The sequence below is a fragment of the Strongylocentrotus purpuratus genome, unplaced genomic scaffold (genome assembly GCF_000002235.5).
Source record: "Strongylocentrotus purpuratus isolate Spur 01 unplaced genomic scaffold, Spur_5.0 spur5_scaffold_4, whole genome shotgun sequence".
Classification (NCBI taxonomy): domain Eukaryota; kingdom Metazoa; phylum Echinodermata; class Echinoidea; order Camarodonta; family Strongylocentrotidae; genus Strongylocentrotus; species Strongylocentrotus purpuratus.
Window position 1 is genome coordinate 9,399,687 of NW_022145610.1, and position 22,219 is coordinate 9,421,905.

At 39.0% G+C, this 22,219-nt stretch overlaps 1 protein-coding gene across 1 annotated transcript in view; it reads right to left on the reverse strand.

Annotated features, from left to right (window-relative positions):
- The window catches only part of LOC100891182 (ADAMTS-like protein 2), a 47,054-nt gene that overhangs the window by 22,770 nt on the left and 2,065 nt on the right, over positions 1 to 22,219 (reverse strand). The window contains exons 2-8 of the mRNA XM_003723899.3: positions 5,753 to 5,862; positions 4,954 to 5,020; positions 4,532 to 4,628; positions 2,771 to 2,925; positions 2,044 to 2,167; positions 1,501 to 1,581; positions 311 to 501 (exon numbers count right to left, since the gene is read on the reverse strand). Coding sequence (XP_003723947.2) covers positions 311 to 501; positions 1,501 to 1,581; positions 2,044 to 2,167; positions 2,771 to 2,925; positions 4,532 to 4,628; positions 4,954 to 5,020; positions 5,753 to 5,862 — 825 coding nt within the window. The remainder of the gene's footprint in view (positions 1 to 310; positions 502 to 1,500; positions 1,582 to 2,043; positions 2,168 to 2,770; positions 2,926 to 4,531; positions 4,629 to 4,953; positions 5,021 to 5,752; positions 5,863 to 22,219) is intronic.

The window sequence follows — 22,219 nt, forward strand, 5'->3', positions numbered from 1 at the left end:
AATAATTTGCAGCGGTGCTACCTTCGGTATACGAAAACAAACACATAGAATAACTAACAAACAAACCAAGAAAGAAAACATATTCACTATACATGTATATATTCAAATGTTATCCCCACGATTCAATTTTCAAAACATTTTAAAACTTTCCACGTAAATGCGTTTGCGAATGCATTCATCTTAATTTGTAAATTTAAATATTTTAGAACACGATTTCCATAAGATTTCGTTGAATCCTACTAATTCCTTCTTCAATATATCGCTGAAATTTGTTTTTTGTTAAGGTAAATCAAAAATTCCCCTTACTTACCTGTAAATGAAGTGTTTCATTAAGTGGTCCTCTGGCTGTGATAACTTCTCTCTCTTCCCATTGTAATCCATTGAATATATTCCTTCTTTGGTAACGTATTCCAGAGTTGGCCGCCTGGAGGTACTTGGTAAACTCGGTCTCCACATTAAAGTTGCCGTTTATCAAATATTTTCCATCGGAATTCATCAGTGCTGTAATGTGTCATTTTCATAAGGATTAAGAATGCTTCTCCTTTTCAATGAGACATGCGGCCAAATATCATGCAAGTTTCATACTTTCTTCGACATAAGAATGTCTTCCATATCTCGTTCCATTTTAATCTCGGTGTGACGATAGTTTAGACTCTAAAACAGAGTGAAGATTTCGTTTATACGTTGAGAAAATATTTCATAAAATATAATTCCTAAATTGAATTAACGCTAAAGTAACACAACAAATATATCAGAGAAAATCAAATGATTAGCTGCAAGTGCATATCCTTCTTTTCACAATGACTGCCATGTGACTTGACTGTTTGCGGAAGGACTCTTTATGTACATCAATGATGCTAAATATTGACTCTCAGAACATGACATAATTTATAATCCCCAAAATGTCTATTACATCGACTATACACTTCCAACTCAAGATGACATTAATAACCATGATTTTTAAAATTGGCAGGGTCTCACGAAAGTTTTGCCGACAGCCTATTGAAAAGTCTGTTGTAAAAAAATAACACACCTTCTAATGAGAAGTCGACGAACTTTGAAGACAAATGGCGCTTCGCGAGACGCTGCCAAGTTATTAAATGATGATTTTTAAATTGTAGTACTTTGTGACTGAATGATGTATGGAATAAAGTTGTCCCTAAGACGAACAGTTCCTGGGGGAAAGAGCCTTTCTCATCCTGGTCCGTCCCTTTGGAATAAGCTACCACTTAGTATTCGTAGCTTAACAGCCATCCATGGCTTCAAAGCTGCTCTAAAACCCCACCTCTTTCTAAACAGTGCTATTAAATTATGACAATTATAATTGTGGCACAATACTTTGTGTTGTTTTAATTTACCTTTATTTTAGTTTAAGAAAGTGATATGTTCGTGATTGAAATGTACAGCGCCATGAGCGTCAGAGCCTGGCGGCTACCGGCGCTATATAAATATCCATATTATTATTATTATCATTATTATAGCAATTGTTACAACACTCACCTAAGTAAGTTCTCACGCTACGAATTTCTGATATCTTTATATTTGTTGCACCAATTGGAACTTCTATTAAATCAATGTAGCCTAGATGAAAAGACAAAGAAAGAAAAAAAATGACAGCGAGCATGAAAGAACCTTTTTATGATTACTACATTCATACGCGACAGAAGTATCGTAGAATAGATTACAATGAGAAATATAGTTACATTTCTAACAGTTTTAAATATATCATAACAATAAATTCAAGACACTCCAATGTTATACGAATATGGTTACAGCTACGTCGACAACAATATAAGTCAGTATCTACTCCTTCCATTATGCTTAATGTTTTTTTAAAATGTTTAATTAATGATCTAAAAACGTCAAATATCGGATATTCTGTATCAAATAACATGTGGATTAGTAATTTTTTAATTTTTTATTTATTATCCACTCATGGGATGGATTGCTCTTGTCAGCTATGAGCTGTTTTTCAAAAGGGGTCCCATCATCACATATTTATAATTCTGACTTTTTGTTCGAGATATAATAGTAAAGGCTTACCTACTTGTAGATTCTCCGAGATGATTTCACTGAAGACCAACGAGCAGGAGCTGCCATCACCGCCACATACGCCGCATCGGTCGGGGTACTTGGTAGAGTTGAGGTACCCATCACAGCCAACGCTCTGGAAATTCAATGAAGATGGACAAAGAAAAAGGAAATAACATGACATGAATACATCACGATATTCTACGCTTATAAATTATCGTACAGGTCATCGAAATGTTTGAACTATTTATTTTTTAACGATTTCAATCCGAAATAGCATGTCAAGAACTGCGCCAGTTGCTGACACAGTCCACGGTCAGTTTGGGTAAAATGACGCATCTTGTGCAGCCGGCTTAAAAGCGCCGACGAAATGACGATAATAAATTATGCGATGAAGACGAGATGTTAGAAATCGGAAAGTCGACTTGTTTCGGACAAGAAGACAAGCTGACGGATTGTTGGAACTCGGCAAGTCGACTTGAAATCGATCGCCTTGCCGAGTTAAAAAATAGTCGTCATCTCGTCTTCTCGTCCAAAATAAATCGACTCGCCGAGTTCCAACAAGCACTTTAAAGCTTCCATACTAAACGTTCAGTAGCCCAGGGAAAACCAATTGAGCAACATATTAAAGCTACCCTTTTTTTATAATCACACACCTGGCCATTTTTTAAAGAACCGGAGCCTATCATCTCCCTCATTCCACACTCGTCACCACAATATGTGCACCCTCTCCGCTTACCCAGCATGTCCCATCGATGCAGACCCCCGTCTCGGGGACCCCGTTACGGAACCTGGCGCACCGGGTCCCCGACGGCACACCGTGTTCTACAACACGAACCTCCCCTTGGTTATGCTCGTTGTAACAGGCGAGAATGCATGGGCTGTAGCCGTCTCCTGGATAGGTAGAAGAGGTCGAAAGTGACACATTAAATGACAAACTTTCTTGTAACGTCAGGGCCCCGTCTTATTCAATCGGGACTGCACTACTTGTAGCTACTAGCGCCATCTATACAGCCAACAATGCCTAAGCGGTCCCCGTTGGTCCCCGTGGTCCCCCTTTTCTCATGTTAATTGAGAGCTGATTTGATGAGATAACCACCTGCCAGTGACCACGCAAGGAGGTCTAATTCCTCCTGGCCAAGCTAGTGCAGACAGGCTTTAAGAGTTGCGATTGATCCAAATAAATCGTAGGTCCTCTAATCAATTGCAAGTTTGCATTACCCTATCTCTAATGTTCATAGTTGCGATTGATATCATTCGCAAATAAGACGGGGCAAGAGCTCTCTTGATATAATTAGTGGACAAAAATAAAAGTAGTTCTCATTGCTCTTATTAAATCACCTTTCAGACTTTGGATGCATTGTTAGAATACAAGCAATCTATAATAAAAATGATAGTCGAATTTGTAAAGTTTAAAACTTCGTTTCGAAACACTTTACATTGTAATTATTATCACTCCGGTCATCGGATTCAAATATCATCGAAAGATATGAAGACTTGTAGAAAAACAGGGCATATGGCAGGACAAATGATCCTGATAGGCATGGTTAAAGGAAGAAAGAAAGGCAAGAGACTTTGGCGACATTGAAAGACAACATAGCCTCTTTAATGCTACGGTCACAAAGGTTCGTACGAACGATAATTTCGTACGAATCTCCCTGTTTTTCCATTGTCTTCCCGAATTTCCATTGTCTGAAAATCGTTCGTACGGCGTTCGTAGCAGTTCGTAATGGCATTTGTGACCGAGGCTTAAAGGTAATACAAAGTTTTGGTATAGGGGTTATGAGTTTGGTTCAAATGAACATATTGGAAGCAGATGCGATCATTTAATATTTAGTGATTGTTGTCGCGGTTGAAATCGTGTCTAAAGTTATGAAATTGTAAATAATAAACTCTTTATGTTGTTTAGCTCCCTCTCAAGGTCAAGATATTAATTAAGCTATAAAACAATGTTTCTTGACTAAAATTGACCAATTCGCTATTCCCGTTTGGAAATTATATATCACTACTACATATTCTGAGATTTTCACGGTCGCAAGTACTATTGTAAGGCCGTAGGCGCTATTTTAAATTTATCAAAATTTACCGGGAGCACCGGTAAATTTTTATATTTCATTTTTCTCGGAAGCAGAAGTGTTTTAGGGGCTAAATTTTCTAGTGCTTATGATACATCCACAGGGGCATCCAAATATATCAAAATTGTAAAGAATCAGTATCCACCCAATTTTCAAAATTTACCAAAACTTTGTATTACCTTTAAAGAAGTATTGGAAGGAAAAGCAGAAGGTACAAGGACGAGAGGGAAATCAAGAACTAACTGGGAGGGGAACATTAAGACATGGAAGGAGATGAAACTGCAAGAGTGTGCTCGGGTGGCAAAAAACAGAGATGGGTGAAAAATGTGGCAATCGACGCCCGAGCTGGGAGAACATGCCTTGATAGATAGAAAACTGATTATGAATGTTGCGATACTTCTTTCGAACTTTTCTTCCAAACTTACTCTCTGAAGGGTAGAAAGGCTTCCATCTATGACCAGGTGGAGCCATCTCCTCGCAACGAGCAGCACGGTATCCTAAATCGAATGAATTAGGACAATTCTAGAAAGAAAAAAGAAGAGATAGGACCAAGATTTATTCATCGTTTTATCTTCGTAAAATTAAAAACTAGTCCCTTTTCTATATCATGACTTTAACCGCGGCGCAAAAAGCTCATACCATTCATAAAACCTGTGATATCATAAATAGATTAGTATGACAATTTATCATTAATGACGTGCACATGAGACTGACAGAAGGATAATCTACAAGTAAACAAAACAAAACGATGGTATACTAAAGAAAGAATGTTGACCTTTCAAAATGTTAATCAAAAATCGATATATTACTCTATTAAAGTATTTGGAATTATTACACATTTTCTTACCTGTATTCTACAAAGTCTATACTCTTTTTGATAGCCGACACACTTTTCAGGGGCTACCTCATTACTCCTGAAATTCAAAAAAAGGAGAATAGGTTTGTTCCTAGACAGTGATAATAAGAACAGTGTCATAGTCGAGCTCCGACAACAATTAAACAATAACTATATACATACATATATATATATATATATACACAATATGAATATCAAATATCAATTTTATTTAGTCTAACGATCATGCAAGAAGTAGGCCTACCTTTAAATATATTCTTATATCAAAATCATTTATTTAGTTTAATTCATCACGTTTGGCTGTTACAGGCTTCAGTTTACAGCAATTCACACTACACTCTCTATACTACATATTAAAATATTCAAAATGAACTTGTGTATCATGAAAAGTAACTACAGTACTATTCAGATCAAACAAATTTACACTTACATTTAGAGACTTTTACACAGGGTTTTATGAGGCTTAAATATTGCCTTAAACTTTTTTTGAAGCTCAAACTTATATAAAAAAGAAGGGACAAAATGAATGTCGAGTTATTGCTTGAAATATCAAAAAGGTATTTCAGGGATTTTAAAGCCACACTACTGGTAGCTACTTGCTCCCTCTATATGGTGGTTATGGTGGTGTAGAAATGGTCCTCTATGATCACCTTTTTCTTATGTTAATTGAGAGCCGAGTTGATGAGATAACGACCTGTCCAGTGACCTTGCAGAGTGGTCTAATTCTAAACTAGTACAGGTAAACTTTAAAGTTAAACGCCTCACGCAAAATCCTCGGCCGAGATCATACCTTTCATCGAGGCAAACTCGTCGTCTTCCTTCGACCCCGGTCCCACACGAAGCGGTGCATGTCGTCCAGAGTCCATAGTCACTCCAGCGAAAGATGCCCGCGGGTACTGGCTAAGGGAAGGAGGGAGGGGTGCACAGAAAGGGGGTGGGGGGGGGGCGATGGAAAGTAGGAGGAGTGGCGAGGGGGTCGAGTGAATGTTGTATAGGGGTACACGAGATAAATAACGCAAGAAACGGGAGACATACAGAAGAGGGTGTGGCAGGTGGGTGGATGAAGTATGAACGCAGTTCCAGACAAGACACCATAATGTCATACGCCAACAAGACAACGGAGTGGCCAGGGGGTGGTTGTTGAATGGAGAAGCGTAGAAGATGCGAGTTTTCAGGATGGATCAAGAATTGAGGAGGATGTGAAATGGAGTTGGATGCGGTATGAGGGAGGTTTTAGTCGATGCGTGTTAGGAAATAGGCCAAGAAAGCCGGTAATGTATGGTGGGGGGAGGGGGGGGGGGGGGTGTGGATGTTGGGAAGGGTGGGAAGGGTAGAGATGGAAGATAGTGCAAGTAATCAGTAACGTGATGGGTCCAGAGAGAATTGGGTGTGGCAATGAGAGGGATGAGGTATGGGGTAAGTTGTAGACGATATGTGTCACGAAATGGGCCAAGAAGGCAGCAGGGCCAGGGTGTGGTCAGGCGATGGATGTTGTATGATGGAAGTTGTAGATGATGTGTGTTATGACACAGGGTGTGGCATCGGGTTGGATATGACACGAGGGAAGTTGTGGAGGGGTATCAGTCAATAGGCAAAGGAGATAATATGATGTGGAAAAGAATTAATGTTGTATAGGATGGAAGAGATAAGACGCGGATATGTTGAAATTGGGATCAGTCGAGAAAAGAGTCGAGAGTGGAAACGGGGTGAACAAGGTATGAGGCAAGTTGTGGACGACGAGATGTACAAAATGTACGGGAATGAACCAGGAAGGTAGAAGAATGGGGAAAGGGGGTCGAAGAGAAAGGGTGGGTAGAGAACAAGTTTGGAGGAAGATAAAAAAAAGACAAGGAAAATCAAAGTTAACCTTTTTACACTTTACATTCACTCTATTTGCATGTATATAATTTCACTGAGAGCCAACTTTCACTGATAAAAATGAGAACAAGAACAAGAAATGAAAAATAAATAGTAAGCGGTGTAGGCGTTCATCGTTGAACTTTCTTTGAAACCCGCTGAGAGACTCCAGAAGTGAATTATATCCATGCTTCAACTACTGCATGAGAGGGGTAGTGACTGGTCATTAACTAGTTCAAGTTACAGAGTGTCTTGTCTCAATAAAAGCTTTCCATTGTAGCGTATCTACAGGGTGTATCATAATAAAGGATATTGAAGTTTAATGACGATTTATATGAAAACTACTGATTTCATAATCAAGCACTTATGTCTGTTGTAAAGGACAGAATGTCCTCTTTTTAATGACACCCCAATCATACTTCTACTGTCACAGTTGACTGAATAACAAAGCATTGCTGTCCACCATGTCAAAGGTGCACTGTGACAAGTTAGCATTCAAAGATTAGTGCTTGTGTCAGCCCAGACATATTGAAATGCTGAACAATGAGTGGATTATGTGTCTAAGAAGGAAATGTTATCAAACTTGGCACAGTGCACCTTTCACATGGTGGACAGCAATGCTTGTTATTCAGTCAACTGTGACAGTAGAAGTATCATTGGGGTGTCATTAAAAAGAGGACATTCTGTCCTTTACAACAGACATAAGTGCTTGATTATGAAATCAGTAGTTTTCATATAAATCGTCATTAAACTTCAATATCCTTTATTATGATACACCCTGTATACCGCGCCTTTCGCAATTTCTTTCTTGACAAGGCAAATGAAATTCTTGAATTGAAATGACAACCGCGGACACACGGGGGCAGGAAAAACGTACAGCAAGGTTTACTCAAGAGACTAGTGAAAAGGACTGGTGGGCCACAGAACATCAATTTGTAAGGTAGTTTGAATTTAATCGATGAATGACAAGGCATGCAAGCTCTCGCATCATGGGTTGCGTTTATCGACCAAATTTTTGGCTAGAATCAGGTTTCTCAAACGTCTTTCAGGCAAGTTTAGAAAGTGATAAACGCAAAGCCTTTTTTAAAGGGCTTTAGATATGGGCATATCTAAAGACGCAAAAAGGTGTGTTTTGAATGTGACATACAGCCAGAATCACGTTTCTGAGAGATCGATAAACGCAAAGCTGTTTTGAACCTCACATACAAATAGGAATTCCCAGGTTAGTCTGCTTCCCGGGTCAAACGGCGCTGAGCAGCTGCGAAGAGACAAGGCCTTTATTGTGAATCGTGAAGAGACGATAAACGCGACATCCCGCAAATCACGATCGTATAGTGGGGTTCGATAGTGGGGTATGACAGTGGGGTACGATATGGACATATCTAGTGGCAAGCCCCGATAAACGCGCCCCAAGTAATCAACCAACCAAGCGGCCAGGGAAACGAACCAATCAACCACCTAATATATAAACAAACAAAGAAACAACAAGCAATCATAGTTTAATAACAAAAAGACGAAAAACGATCATCATAGCAACCGATCAATCTAGCAAGCAAGCAAGCAAGGAAGCAACCAATCACCATCCAACCAACCAACCAATCTAGCAACCAGAGCCATTTATACACAGAGTTAGGCCAACCTGGTTTCACTGGGTCACATGTCACAACATGGTGTATATTCTCTTGTTCTGTGCTTGTCCAACTAACTTACAAAGCAGTAGTCGCCATATTGTGTCCAACTCAAGCCGGTTTGGCCAAACTCTCCTTATCAATGGCACTGCTATTAACCAACCAACCACCCCATCTAGAGACCGACAAATTTAGCAAGCAAGCAACCAACCCCGGCCCCATTTAGGGTACGCATATGCGTGTTCCCAGTGACCCACCCCCTTTCAGCAAAAGTCCGGTGTATAAAATCAATACTGGTAGACCTTTTCTTCTGTCAATACGAGCCGGCGAGTTCGGGAATACGCATGGTAGGGATGGTATCCCTCCGTTCACAAAGTGGGGGTTGGGTGCGGCATATTGTGTCCAACTCAAGCTGGGTTGGCTAAACTCTCCATGGCACTGCTAGCAACCAACCAACCACCCCATCTAGCGACCGACCAATCTAGCAAGCAAGAAACCAACCAACAAACCAATCTAGCTACTAATCATTTGTAATCAAGTAAGGAAGGAAGCAAGCTACCAACAAACCATCCCACCAAATATCAAACAACCCACACGTTAACCTACCCACCAATTCCAACTAACCAACCAACCAATCTAGCAACCAACCAACCAATCGATAACCACTTAACCAATTAACAAACCAACCATTTTTAAGAAAGAAAGCGAGCTACAAACCAACCAAGTAACACAACAGACATCCAACCAAAATTAATATCAAATGCCCTTTCCGTTAGCTCTACCATGGACCTACCTACCAGCCATTCATTCATCCAATCAATACACCCTGTTGATCATCCTGAAACTTTCCACAAGGTGGCAAATGTGTGTCGAGCTAGGACATCTGGCATATGATCTGCTCATGATGGTCGTACCATGGATAAAAACCTGAATATTTGGACCAACGTAAAGCTTTTAATGACATCCTGTTTACGTAATGTTTGCGCGTAAACAAAAAGCCTATAATATATATTCTTAAAGAGAAGGTTGAGTTCTGGGAAGAGGTGAAAAATAATTTGTGAGCGTTATCATTCTTATTATGCAAGTGTGGAAGAACATCAGATAAGACATGTTCCCTGAAAAGCATGGCTCTTAAAATGCCTTCATATTCTAAATATGTCATGTAACTCGTAAAACTCGGGGGGGGGGGGGGGGGTAGGGTTTTTACGCCACGTGTTCGTGTAGTCCCATATACATCTTTCTGTGTACAGTGTTTGTAACTTTATAAAGACTTGGCCAAATTTCTTATCATTTTGATGATTCCAGAACCTTGCAATACACACAAATTCTTATATGCTAGATAATCAACCTTTTCTGGTCGATTTCACACCGTTTCTTTCACAAAGCAATCGCATGACCAGAACTCAACTTCATCTTTGAGCTCTTCTATAATTTAGAACTTAGAATTAACACGATCGCAACTATTTTCGAAAATCAACGTAAGGTCATTTTCCACATTGCATGGCCCAAAGAAATTGTGTTTCGATTTATACGTAATACGTCATGGTCGTGTTCGCACATTTCTATTGAATTTTCCTTAGGTTGATTTTTCGAAAGTGCATGTATTATGCTAGGGTCACAAAGGTTCGTATGAACGATAATTTCGTACGAATCTCCCTGTTTTCCATTGGCTGAAAATCGTTCGTACGGCGTTCGTAGCAGTTCGTAATGGCATTTGTGACCGAGGCTTTAGTAATCAATTAAGAACAATGTGCTCAAATAATAAGCATAACTAAAAGGACAGTGGGAAAATGTAATGCATCACGCAACTAAAGCCTCGGTCACAATCACAAATGCCATTACGAACTGCTACGAACGCCGTACGAACGATTTTCAGACAATGGAAATTCGGGAAGACAATGGAAAAACAGGGGGATTCGTACGAAATTATCGTTCGCACGAACCTTTGTGAACGTAGCATAATTGAGGAAAAGATGATCGTCAGTATGTTACATCTTGCAAAACAAGATACATCACCATAAAATTCTGTTTTTCAACAACGCAAACAGCATATTCAAACACTACGGTTATCTTTCCACTCTCTCGATGGCCGCATGAGTGATGGCGATAAATGTTAATAATGACATTTCAAGGTGTTCCGACAGACCTACAACCAAAACAAACTGACAGCTATTTCAAACGTGAGTGATTTATGACCGGAATGTGACGTGGAGATCCAGCAAGCTTCAGGTTGCCTAGCAACCCGCTCAAACTCTACTTTTTCCCATTCCTCCTTATAATACCATCGACCCGGTCACACCGCCTCCCTGGCCTAACTAAATCGACCGATGACACTTGACATTCGAGGTTATAATGTTCTCTTTCGTATGCAGATGTGTTGGTCTCGTCGTTTTGATATTAGTCAAAATGGCAATTGGACCGAATGGTAATGCACCAAAATGATTATTTGACCAAGTGTCAATGGCTCGGAACCAAAATAATGGCAATACAACTGTTGATATGGTGTGACAGGGTGCATAACGGGCGGTGATGTGTGGGAGTGGGTAGGAAAAGTTAATTGGAGTGTGGGGGAAGGCGAATAGATCTCCACTTTTCGTTTTCGTCTGCTGTGGCATCGGTGAAATGAATTATGTTAGGCTAGCTCAACGATCTACCGATTTTGAACCTTGCATGACTTCTGTTGCATATTCTGAATATTTCCGGAGTAAGGACACCTGTTGTGAGAGTTCAATGTGATCGAATTAATAAACTATTCAAACATTTTTTTTTATCACGGCTGTTTCTTTCAGGAGGCATCGGGAGTATATCAATTTAACGACTTTTAATGTTCCAAGGAGGACGTATAGGCCATACATGTCCCTGAAACACCTGAGAATGTAACTCTTTATATCTATTCTACTTATCGGAGTGAATTTTGCGGTGAAACAACCTAATAAAAGCTTACATTGGAAAATGGGAAAAAGGTATGATGCTTGGTGTTGCTCTTCCCATGGAGTTACTAGGCTAACTCCATGCTCTTCCTCAAGACTCAAGTATAGGCAGTCCATACATGTAAAACAAATTCTAGAGGTGAAAAGGAAGAGGTTCTCGGAAACGATTAGATAATATCCCTAGGAATGGGTAAATACGATAAGAATTTGACTTTTGCAATCATCAAGTAACTTTTCACGTAACAGGTGATATTTATGTCACAAACTATCACAGATTAAACAGTTGTTGCCCTTTATACAGAACAAACGAATTTGTAGCGAAATGTAACAGGTAGGCCTATATTATGACACACCTAACACATAGTCTGTAGGCGCAGACTCTAGGTTGACACTTAAACACAATCCCGAACTCTGTCAGTCTCTGCCATGGTCTCTCTGGCTGTGTCAAATACCTAATATCCGAGCAGCAAAAGCACAGAGCCTACACGTGTATGCAGTCAGTCCTAGGAGTTTTGGTCAGCATAGTCTCACAGTGCAAACTCTATTACACCGAACGACTGCCATGAGTTTGTGTCTGCAAACTAAACAAGACCCGTGTTTCAAATTCCATAACAATCCTTTCTTACTACAACATGATCGGTGTCAAAAGTGAATGCACTTTTCATTGGCCTACCGGAAACAGCTTTTGCTTCACCCATCCTTTAGCCTGGCCTCAATGCGCAACTGCGTTTTTTAATAATAATAAAATAATACAAATACTAATAACGTTTTATTTAGCCAGGATAGCCACTTATGAAACTGCTAGTCCAGCGGGCCTTGCATAACATAATATGTTATTACTACCCTTCTCCAATCTAATATGCTGAGCGCCTAGCTAGAAGGCAGAAGGTCCCATTGTTATAAGTCTTTGGTATGACTCGGCCGGGGTTCGAACCCACGACCTTACGTTCATGAGGCGGGCGCTCTAACGACTGAGCCAACATGCCCAAAATATTGACAGACCTTTGCACATGAAGAGGTCCTACTTTGTACATTTTAGAATAATCACTGCCAATGGCATGTAGGTGCTTCGCGAATTCTTTTTGTTTGCCCTCGTGCCGTCGGCGAATAATGCTTATATAACTTTCATGAGCTGATGCACGAATCCAACACTCGTCTCGATGGGTTTTACACATTTGTATACAAATGACCTGTATTGGCCCGTGCGCAGATTTTATCTACGACCTACAATGTAGCTCATTTAAAAGGTGTGCTGAAATTTGTTGGTCACATACTTGTGTTTTATCATGTTTATTGAGTTTTGTTTATGAAATTCTTTTTCAATGAAACTGTCCATAATGGTCAATCTAAATGGAATGGCCCACAGACATTGTTGCTTGAGATATGGAATCCATGGGATTTTTAAAAAGCAAATGAAAAACGAATTTACGAGAACAAGCTGAAAATCTAAACTTTCTCATTTCCTAACCCGGTGGAAGATCATCTAAACTGGACATAAATAAAGACTGCTATTTAATGTGCTCTTATATCTAAAATATGCCTGGACATAATTTATGGTTTGGGCCAAATTCTGATGCTGAACGTTAACAAAATTCGACCAATTTGATATAGTTTTAAAGATACTATGTCCCTTTTGCAGCCAACATCAAATTCTGTAGAACTTTGCAGGAATTATGAATATGTCATGTATGTCCTACCTGTGAAATTTAAACGTTAGCAGTGTCCTAATATTCAAATTATGCGAGGAAACCCGTTTACTTGCTAAACTTCACTGTCAGACACTATTGAGAGACTGACTGGCTTTTTTCTTCTTTGGTAATAACATACATAAAATGAGCATTTATCTACATCAATAACCCACTTCTTGTAATGGCCAAAATTAAACTGACTGAATCTTTGTGCAGCATAAAACGTACGTCCATTCGGTACAATAGTGTTACCGGCTCTATAGCTCTTAAGTAGATTCGACAACTAATAGTCGTTATTTTCCCACTTAAAGATAAACTTTAGTACTGGTAATGCGACTGCATTGTGAAAGAAAAGGTGTGGAAAGGATCAGAAACAGTTGATCATGTAGGATGTAAGTATTGGTGTGCACTACAAGGTTCTGGAGTCATCAAAATCATAATAAATTTGACCGAGTCTTGGTAAAGTAACAAGCGCTGTACACGGAAGGCTATATATGGGACAACACACATGGTGTCGGGGCTGGTACTACCTTGATGTCCTTGTCTTTCTATGCTCATTACTCAGCCAGTATACATTTTCTTCCAAAATTGTTTGGCACATGTCATTTATTTGTAATCTTGAACATTCAGTGTAAGTTTCGTTTGATTCTGTGAGAATTAATTTTCTTTTTTTTACCAGTACTCAAGTTTATCTTTAAAGACAATTTTCAAGCCCCCTTTTTTAGGAAACTTCTAAATTAATATTATCTTTCAAATGCCGTTTTTGGGGGCCTGCAAATGGGACATAGTACCTTTAAAGCGACTGACAACGGTTTGAGCCTCCAAACTACCTTGGTGGATCTGTGGAGTGAAAAGGTGTGTTCTAACAGGGAAAACTCACATATCCCTGGTTCTATCAAATATTTGATAATTTCTATTCCAGACAGGATGACAGTGCATACACATCCTCAGACCACGGGTGGTTAATGCGTGCATTCTTGACTCCAATCAAACGGAAGGAGTTCGAGACCCACAGGGCGAGGGGGTAAACACTTCTCGTTCCCACTGGTACTGCAGCGGCGCCCCCCCGAACAAAAATAATGATAAAAATAAGATGCACACCCCTCTTCAAATCCCCCAAGCCATGGACCATGCCCGAACCCTTTCTCATCACCAGGAATCATGGGCTCAAAAATGGCACTTGACCACAATTCCTAAAGACTTGAACAGAACCTAGACAGAGTACAGAGTATATTCTTTTGTAGTCTCATAGTGCAGACACTGTTAGTTACACACGACGACTGACGAGGGCTTGCGTCTTAGCATCTTGACATCAACGTGGGAGTGAAATAGGCTTGACGTCTCAAAAGTCGAAAGAAATTATTGGTCGTGACGTACAGATTTTGGTTGGCGTACTGCGCACCAAAGTTGTGCAGGGAAAAAAACTTCACACCTCAAAACGCACACATGGTGATATTGCAGTGTGAACGCATACAACTTACCTTCGCAATTTTTAGCTTTCGCAACCAAAGTAAATCCGTGGGGTTAAGATAGGCTATTTCAGGGAATGGAATTCATCTTGGGGATGATTTGGGGGTGTAAATATAGACACAATCTAGACAGGCAGCCAAACAACAGATCATTTTCAGCTGGCACCGTGAAGGCCACTACTTAGAAAAATATGATAGGAATGGGTACTTATAGCAAAATTTCCCTAAAGATCGCCGATATGTTCCTTATAAGGTTTTCTTCGCCCTTCCAGCTGGAATGTTCCACATGATAATCATTATGGATTTTCTAATCATGGTTCAAACAAACAAGGAAAATCATGTGGCAGTAGTTACAACTGGCAGTATTTCATGTGGTCAACCACCCCTCCCTCCTCTTTCGGTGGACTTTATGTGATGTAAGAACTGCGTGACTGTGAGCAGGGTTCACCGTTCATGTCCAGGGACCCGTTTCACAAAGCCTTTTATTCAATGGCAAACGACAAAAATCACTGACAAATCTGCTTATAACCAATCAGAAGCAAGGATTTCAGTAGCTTATAACAAAAACTGTCATTTGTCACTGATGACAAGTTTTTGTGAAACGCCCCCCCCCCTGGTCTAACTAATAACAAGTGGAGGTGTCGTGGTATAGGGGTTCATACACTTGACTCTAGATCCAAGGATTGAGGTCCGAGGGTTCGCATCCCAGCCCGAAACCAACGTCCTTTGAGGCATTAATCAAGGCATTAATCCACTTTTGACACTCTCTACCCAGGTCTAAATGGGTAGGCTACCCGAAATACCAGAGTGTTACATACTTAGTCAAGAGTATTGAAATCATTGTTAAAACCATTATTATTAATAACATGATACAGAATCAATGTTTTGTCAGTACACGATACTTCGGAAACAATCAATATTAAATCCAAATGCAGATATGAAGACACGAGAATGCCACATACGGACATGTCAGGAAGCATTTGTATACATTGTAGGCATACAATCGCTTGTCTTGCATGGCACCGTATTTTCTCGTTCCTTTCTTCTTCTCTTTGTCTGAGTCTATGTCAACCAACATAGCATCTTGCCGGAGCATAACATATTGAAACTTACATGTAGAGGTGCTGTGGTCGAGTGGTTAAGTCGCCGGACTGTCGATCACAAGGTCCGTGGTTCGAGACCCGCCATGGCGAGACATTGATCTACATTTGCCACAACTCAACCCAGGTGATGTAAACGGTTACCTGGCAGAAATTAATTCTTTGAAATGCTAGAGCGCTGTAATGGCAGCACAGTTAAAGCGGGGGTAATAATCTCCAAGTTTGGAAGCGCTTAGAGATTGTAATATGCGCTATATAAACACTGAGTATTATTAGTATTATTATTATTATATCTAGACTCCACTGTCTTTATAAAAGTTGTCTAAACTTTCACAAGACCATGAGATTGGTGTGTCGGTCTAATGTGTCTTTTCACAGAAGTGTATCAAGTTATCAACTATCAACCAGATATGATTAGTTACGTCTCTACACCGACCGACCGACCGTAGTGTCAACATCCGAAAGACGAAACGAGTTTCGAACCAGTGTCCCTCAGAGTCAGTTACTTTGTCGGCGTTGACACAAAGCTGACCAGACTGTTCGACCAACTCTCACCTCCTTTAAAGGCATGCTTAAAGCTTTATTTTATACTTAGTATCCATGTGCATCGATTTGGACCAATCAAAAGTGACTGGGATCGATTCTCGCCAGCGTTTCACTAGTACATGTACTACTAGGTAAAATGACATAGGCATGACCTCTGTCAGTTAAACAGCTCTATCCCCGTCAGTCTTTACGAAGGCGATGACAATAATGATGTTTTTATTAGCTTTGACACCTCTGAGAAAGATCCACATTCTTTTGTGATAGGAAGATGACACTTCTAATAAATTAATTCAACTTCATTGACGTCACAGAATACCATCCCTTTATGGCTGTATAGAGGTGTCGTGGTCAGACTAGTGGGTATCTCGCCGGACTGTGGATCGTATGGTTCGCGGTTCGAGTCACCCCTTACCACTAATGTCCTCTGGCAAGACATGAATCTACATTTGCCACTCTCCACCCAGTTGTTCGATGGATACCTGGTATGATTTGGCTCGTCACCAAACTAGTCTGCATACATATACTCTAATTTGACACTTTACCTCAAATAAAAAAGCCCTGAGCAGAGCCTAGCTTGGTCAGGCTCTGGTGCTACCGTTCTGGAGCAGCTAATGTAGAGCAAATGCAGTAGTACGCTGTAAGCCTAGTCTCCAATTGAAGACACTGTCACGGACAACGACCTACAATGATTTGTGCACGCAAACTATCCCCAAGAAAGAGTTCAATCGGCCAGTCTAAGTCGGCATGCCACTCCACAGACATGTACACACGTACGTTTCTTCAGAAATCGTTTATCATTCAGTCAATGACGTCAGTCGTCGATTACTTCTCCATCAAGGGCGAATTCCCGAATCATCTTCATAATATTAACCAAACATCCGTGCCATTATCATACCAGTTGTTGGCCTAATTTCGAGGCGCTGCAGGAAAAGTTGGGAATGAGTGCCACTGTGCGACCTAAAGTTGATTGACCTCTTGCTGTCTGTCAATCAGCATCGTCACAACAGTTTTGATCTACTCGGTCTCTTCTCTTCTTTTAAGTTAAAGCGGCAAATAATATTTTCTTCCCCTTTTGTATGCATCATAACTTCAATTAGGTCCACTTACTCCGCGGTCCAAACATTGCGAATTTACTCACATCGCCATTTTATGGTCGAACTTGTTTATGAACTACGCGTGGTTGCTAAGCAACTTCTACGGTAATATCGTGATGATTGGGACGGTAGCGTGCTGACTTTTGAGGATATGTGATTGATGCCATTTAATGTAAAAACTAAATACTTTAAAACTCAGAATGGCTTTGATGTTTATGAACTTCTACCAAGCGTCATCAATATATTATGGACTACAAAAGTGCCGGGTAGGTTCGATGTACTATTTACATTGGCATGATCGGTGTGGTAAAGTCCTGCTACTCACAATTCTTGGGGTTTAGAATATTGTCCAAAAGTGAAAATTATACGTTCAAATTAAGCAGAAATAATTTATAACACTCTTCAACTTGTAATATAAAAAACCTCGATTTGGTGACAAAAAACAACGTTTCAACCCTTTCAGATCGTAAGTGGTTAGAGCCATTTTGAAATTACCCATTGAAATATACACAAATTTAATTCAAAAGTCAGTTGAACCTACATGTACATCTCTTTAAAACAAAAAATGAAAAGCAATGAATTATTTCATACAAGTCATACATGTAGTTTGCTTACAAAAATCCATATAATTACGTTTTGGCCAGGGGAAATTGCCCATTCGTTCTGCCCAGAGGCGTAGTGACAGGGGGCAAGTACCCTAATGGCGAAAAAAAGAATAACTGAGGGGAGGAGGAGAAGAGGGAGAGAGAAAGGGGTGGAGGAAGAAAGGGAGAGAAAGCATGAATGGAAATAGATGTACATACCATGGAGTAAGTCCATGTACATACTGTAGAAAAGGAGATGATAATTATGACCCCTTTCACACCGCCGCCCCCTCACCCGATGGCGTTATTCTCTCGCATTTTATCCATCGAATAATTCTTAACGCCCTCTCATTATAATAATAATAATAATAACACTAATGACAATAATAATAATAATAATAATAATAATAATAATACAAATAATAATATTAACAACTTGTTTACCCAGGGAGTCTAATGCTTTTCTTCTCGAGGCTGAGGGCCCGGCCCTGCAATAATCATTAGCCTAGCAATTGCCGGCTACCCATTTACATCTGGGTGGAGAATGGCAATTATGGATTAGTGGAGTATCGAAAGACGTAAGTGACATGCTGGGATTCGAACCCTTAACCCTTAGATTGAGAGTCGAGTGAACGAACCGCTATACCACGACACCTTATTCATGGCAATCATGAGTGCTCCCTCCATGACTGCACCTGAACGCTGCGCCAACGGTTCTGCATATAAAGTGATTGTGATTTCCCATTTGACCTGTTACAACATCCATGTGAGCAGATAACCAAATCATATCATTATTATCCCGTCTGATAGTCTTGGAAAAAAAAAGTTTCAAAAGTTGAATGAAAGTGCTTCCACAGCCTCCATATAGCCCGTCCTTGATGCGCTAAAACGTATCAACACAGTTTCGTAGATAATACAGGATATCCGCTGACATCCGCGCCTGGCCACGGCTATTATTGTCATTTCTAGTATATTATATAGAGAAGTATACCATAGTCAAAAGGCAGATCAGTACGGCAGACCTGTATTAGACTAGTGACACCAACGAGCTTTAAGAGAAACCCCTGGGTGACGCCAATAAAAAAATAGTTGATCGAGAGAAAGGCATTTAAAAGGAAAGCCAACCTTTGTGATAAGTTCATTTGTATGAAAGCAGAAAAATAACAGAATCAGAATGACGATAGTTTGAAATAAATCGGACCAATAATAATAGAGTTATACATGTTTGAAATATGAGATCATTAAATATATATATATATATGCGAATCTCATATCGGCAATTTGGCAACAGATAACTCACCCGTTTTTCGCCTTCAAAAATATAATTAGTGTCTGTTTTTTTTAGTAAGTGTATCCTCCATTGGTGTGCTACTTAAAATGAATTGAGGAGAACATATTATTAAAGGTCCTTTTATCTTTTTGTGTACACACATGAAAGAATTCGGTTAATCGACCACAAAATATAATTTAGCGAGTAACATTTTGCGGCCATTCAGGGCCAAAATAATAGATAAATGACGTGAATACCTAATTTAAACAATGGATAATTAAAACCAAAGCCTGTAATCTAGAGCGTAAGAAAACATGAACTAAGCCACAAACTAAGACAATAACATGGCCGATTAGATGAGGGCGTCAGTTTAATGAATTTATTTACGGAAAACGTTGTTAGGTTGGGCTGACTGTTTGCAAATAAATAAATTCGGGAGGCGTTTATTGGTCATTGTTTGGAAAGGAAGGATCGTATAAAATATGGAATATCATGATAATGATTAATTCCCAGAATTCTTTGCAATATTTGTGATCATTGCACAAGAAAAAATGATAACAACATCCATCATCCGAAGTTCCAAATGCTATATCAAAACGATACAATGCTTAACATTTTATATACTTACATGTTTATATAATTATTTAAAAATAATGCTAAAATAGACCAAATGGGAGGGAACCTCGAAAGATACGTCACAAGTTACCACTTTGCGTTTGATTGATCGCAACTTAAAAAAAAATCATAACTTTCTAATCTATAATCAAATTTTGGTCAACTTTTACTGACCTGTTTTTCTAATCTTTCTGCTTCTATTAAAGCCCCACTGTCCTACTTGTAGCTACTTATTTATTTATTTATTTATTTATGCATGTTCACAATTTCACAATTCATTGAAGTTAACATCACATGAAAATTAATATAAGATGACAAATCATTTTCAATTTTACAATACATTTGAATTAACTTCACGTGAAAAAGAATATAACATTGTTTTATCAAAGACAAGTTGCAACTTACATACAGTTTGAAGAATGAACACACAAAGGTGATGAAACATAAGCAAATAGAGCTTGAATCGTTACAACACCTTTCAAATATATAATATATGACAAATAAAATTCCTAAAGTTTTGTAGTGAACTATTTACACTATTTACAAAGTTTAAAAAAAAGAAAGAAAAAAAAAATTCGTTAGGCCTAGTAACAAAATTATGTTAGATTTAATTAGAACTGATAAATAGATTATAATGTAAGTAATATCTTACATCTGTGAAATGATAATACATTTCAGTGCTCTTTCAAAAGAGTTTGTTGATTTTATATTTCGAATATCATTAGGTAAAGAATTCCATACATCTGGACCTCTGTGTCTGATTGATTTCTGGGCTAATGTAGTGTGAGGATTGACCACATGTAAATTCGATGACTGCCTTGTTGAATACGAATGAACCATGTTATTAGGTTGGAACATTGAAGATAATGACGTAGGTAATAATTTGATATTAAAACGGAACATAAATATGGCAATTTGGAGGAAGTTAATATCATCAATCTTTAAGCATTTCAATTTAACAAATAGTGGGGTAGCATGGTCACGATAACCAGCTCGGGTACATATGCGTACAGCTTTCTTTTGTAACAGAAGAATATTATTAGTCACACACTTGGATGTTGCCCACAAAATATTACAATAAGAAATGTGTGGTAAAATTAGACTATTATATAGCATAAGTAATATTCTATCAGAAACAAAACATTTTATTCTATACAGTACGCCAATATTTCTGGAGATTGGTGTAACAATGTGTTTTACATGGTCGCTCCAGTCAAGTTTTTCATTGATATAGACACCAAGGAATTTTGTACATGTCTTTCTCTCTAAAGAAATATCATCTAGTTTAATATTAAGAGCAAGGTTGTCATTAGATTTTCTACCTCTAAAATGAATATAATTTGTTTTAAGAACATTGAGAGAGAGCACATTACTTCTAAACCACTTGCTCTCTCTATATTGAAAACTCCCCAAATCGGTGCCTGTTGGTCCCCCATGATCCTCTTTTTCTTATGTTAGTTGAGAGCTGAGTTAATGAGATAGCCACCTGTCAGTGACCTCGCAGTGTGGTCTAATCCCTTCTGGCCCAGTAGTATTAACGGTCTTTAAAACCAACTTACGATCAAGAAAGACTACCCCTTTAAATACATCGTTGTCGGTTACTGGTATAATTGGAAAACGAACATTGTTTCCTTTTTTTTACCAATACCTGCCTTTAAAATGTAGGAGCTAGTTATATATTATGGAGGTGTCATGCTACATGAGTAGTGGTTCATTCGTATGACTCTCAATGCAGGGGTTGAGGGTTCGAAGCCCAGCCCGGCAATAATGTCCTTTGGTAAGATATTAATCTACATTATAACCACTCTCCACCCAGCTGTTAAACAGATATCCGGTAGGATGAGAAAGTAGCTGCTGTTTGATCAGCATTGTGAGCGTCGGTATAATGGCGTCTGGCTGAAATGCTTCCCAAGGAGTGGAGAATGTGCATATATTGTGTGCGGGAAAGCCTGAATCAAATGGCAGGGGTAATACTCTGTCTGTATCGCGCTTATAGAGAAGTTGCCAGTGTTTTAAAGCGCTATAATACATGTATGTAAACCCAGATTATTATATGTTATCTTCTGTAATGGACAGTTATGTAATGACTTTTCCTATTAAAAAAAATAAAATCGAACTGGCCTACATTGTTCCAGACTGATACTAGTCAAGCTCTCACAAAGAAATCAAATTATTTCCAGGACATGTTATCTAAAATCGTGTTCCGGAATGCACTCCAGATTTAATCCTACTAGTTTTTTGGCTATTGTATAAGCTATTATACATTGTTATAACTCCTGTATCGATGCAATCAAACACTGGTTAAAAGTAATATTGGAGTATACCATGATACATGTCGTAGTACCGTTGTTTAAAGGTACTATGTCCCATTTGCAGGCCAAACAAAATGAAAAGGTTAAATTCAAACGGCATTTGAAAGATGATACTAATTTAGAACTCCCCTCAAAACGAAAGGTCTTGAAAATGTCTTTTAGTG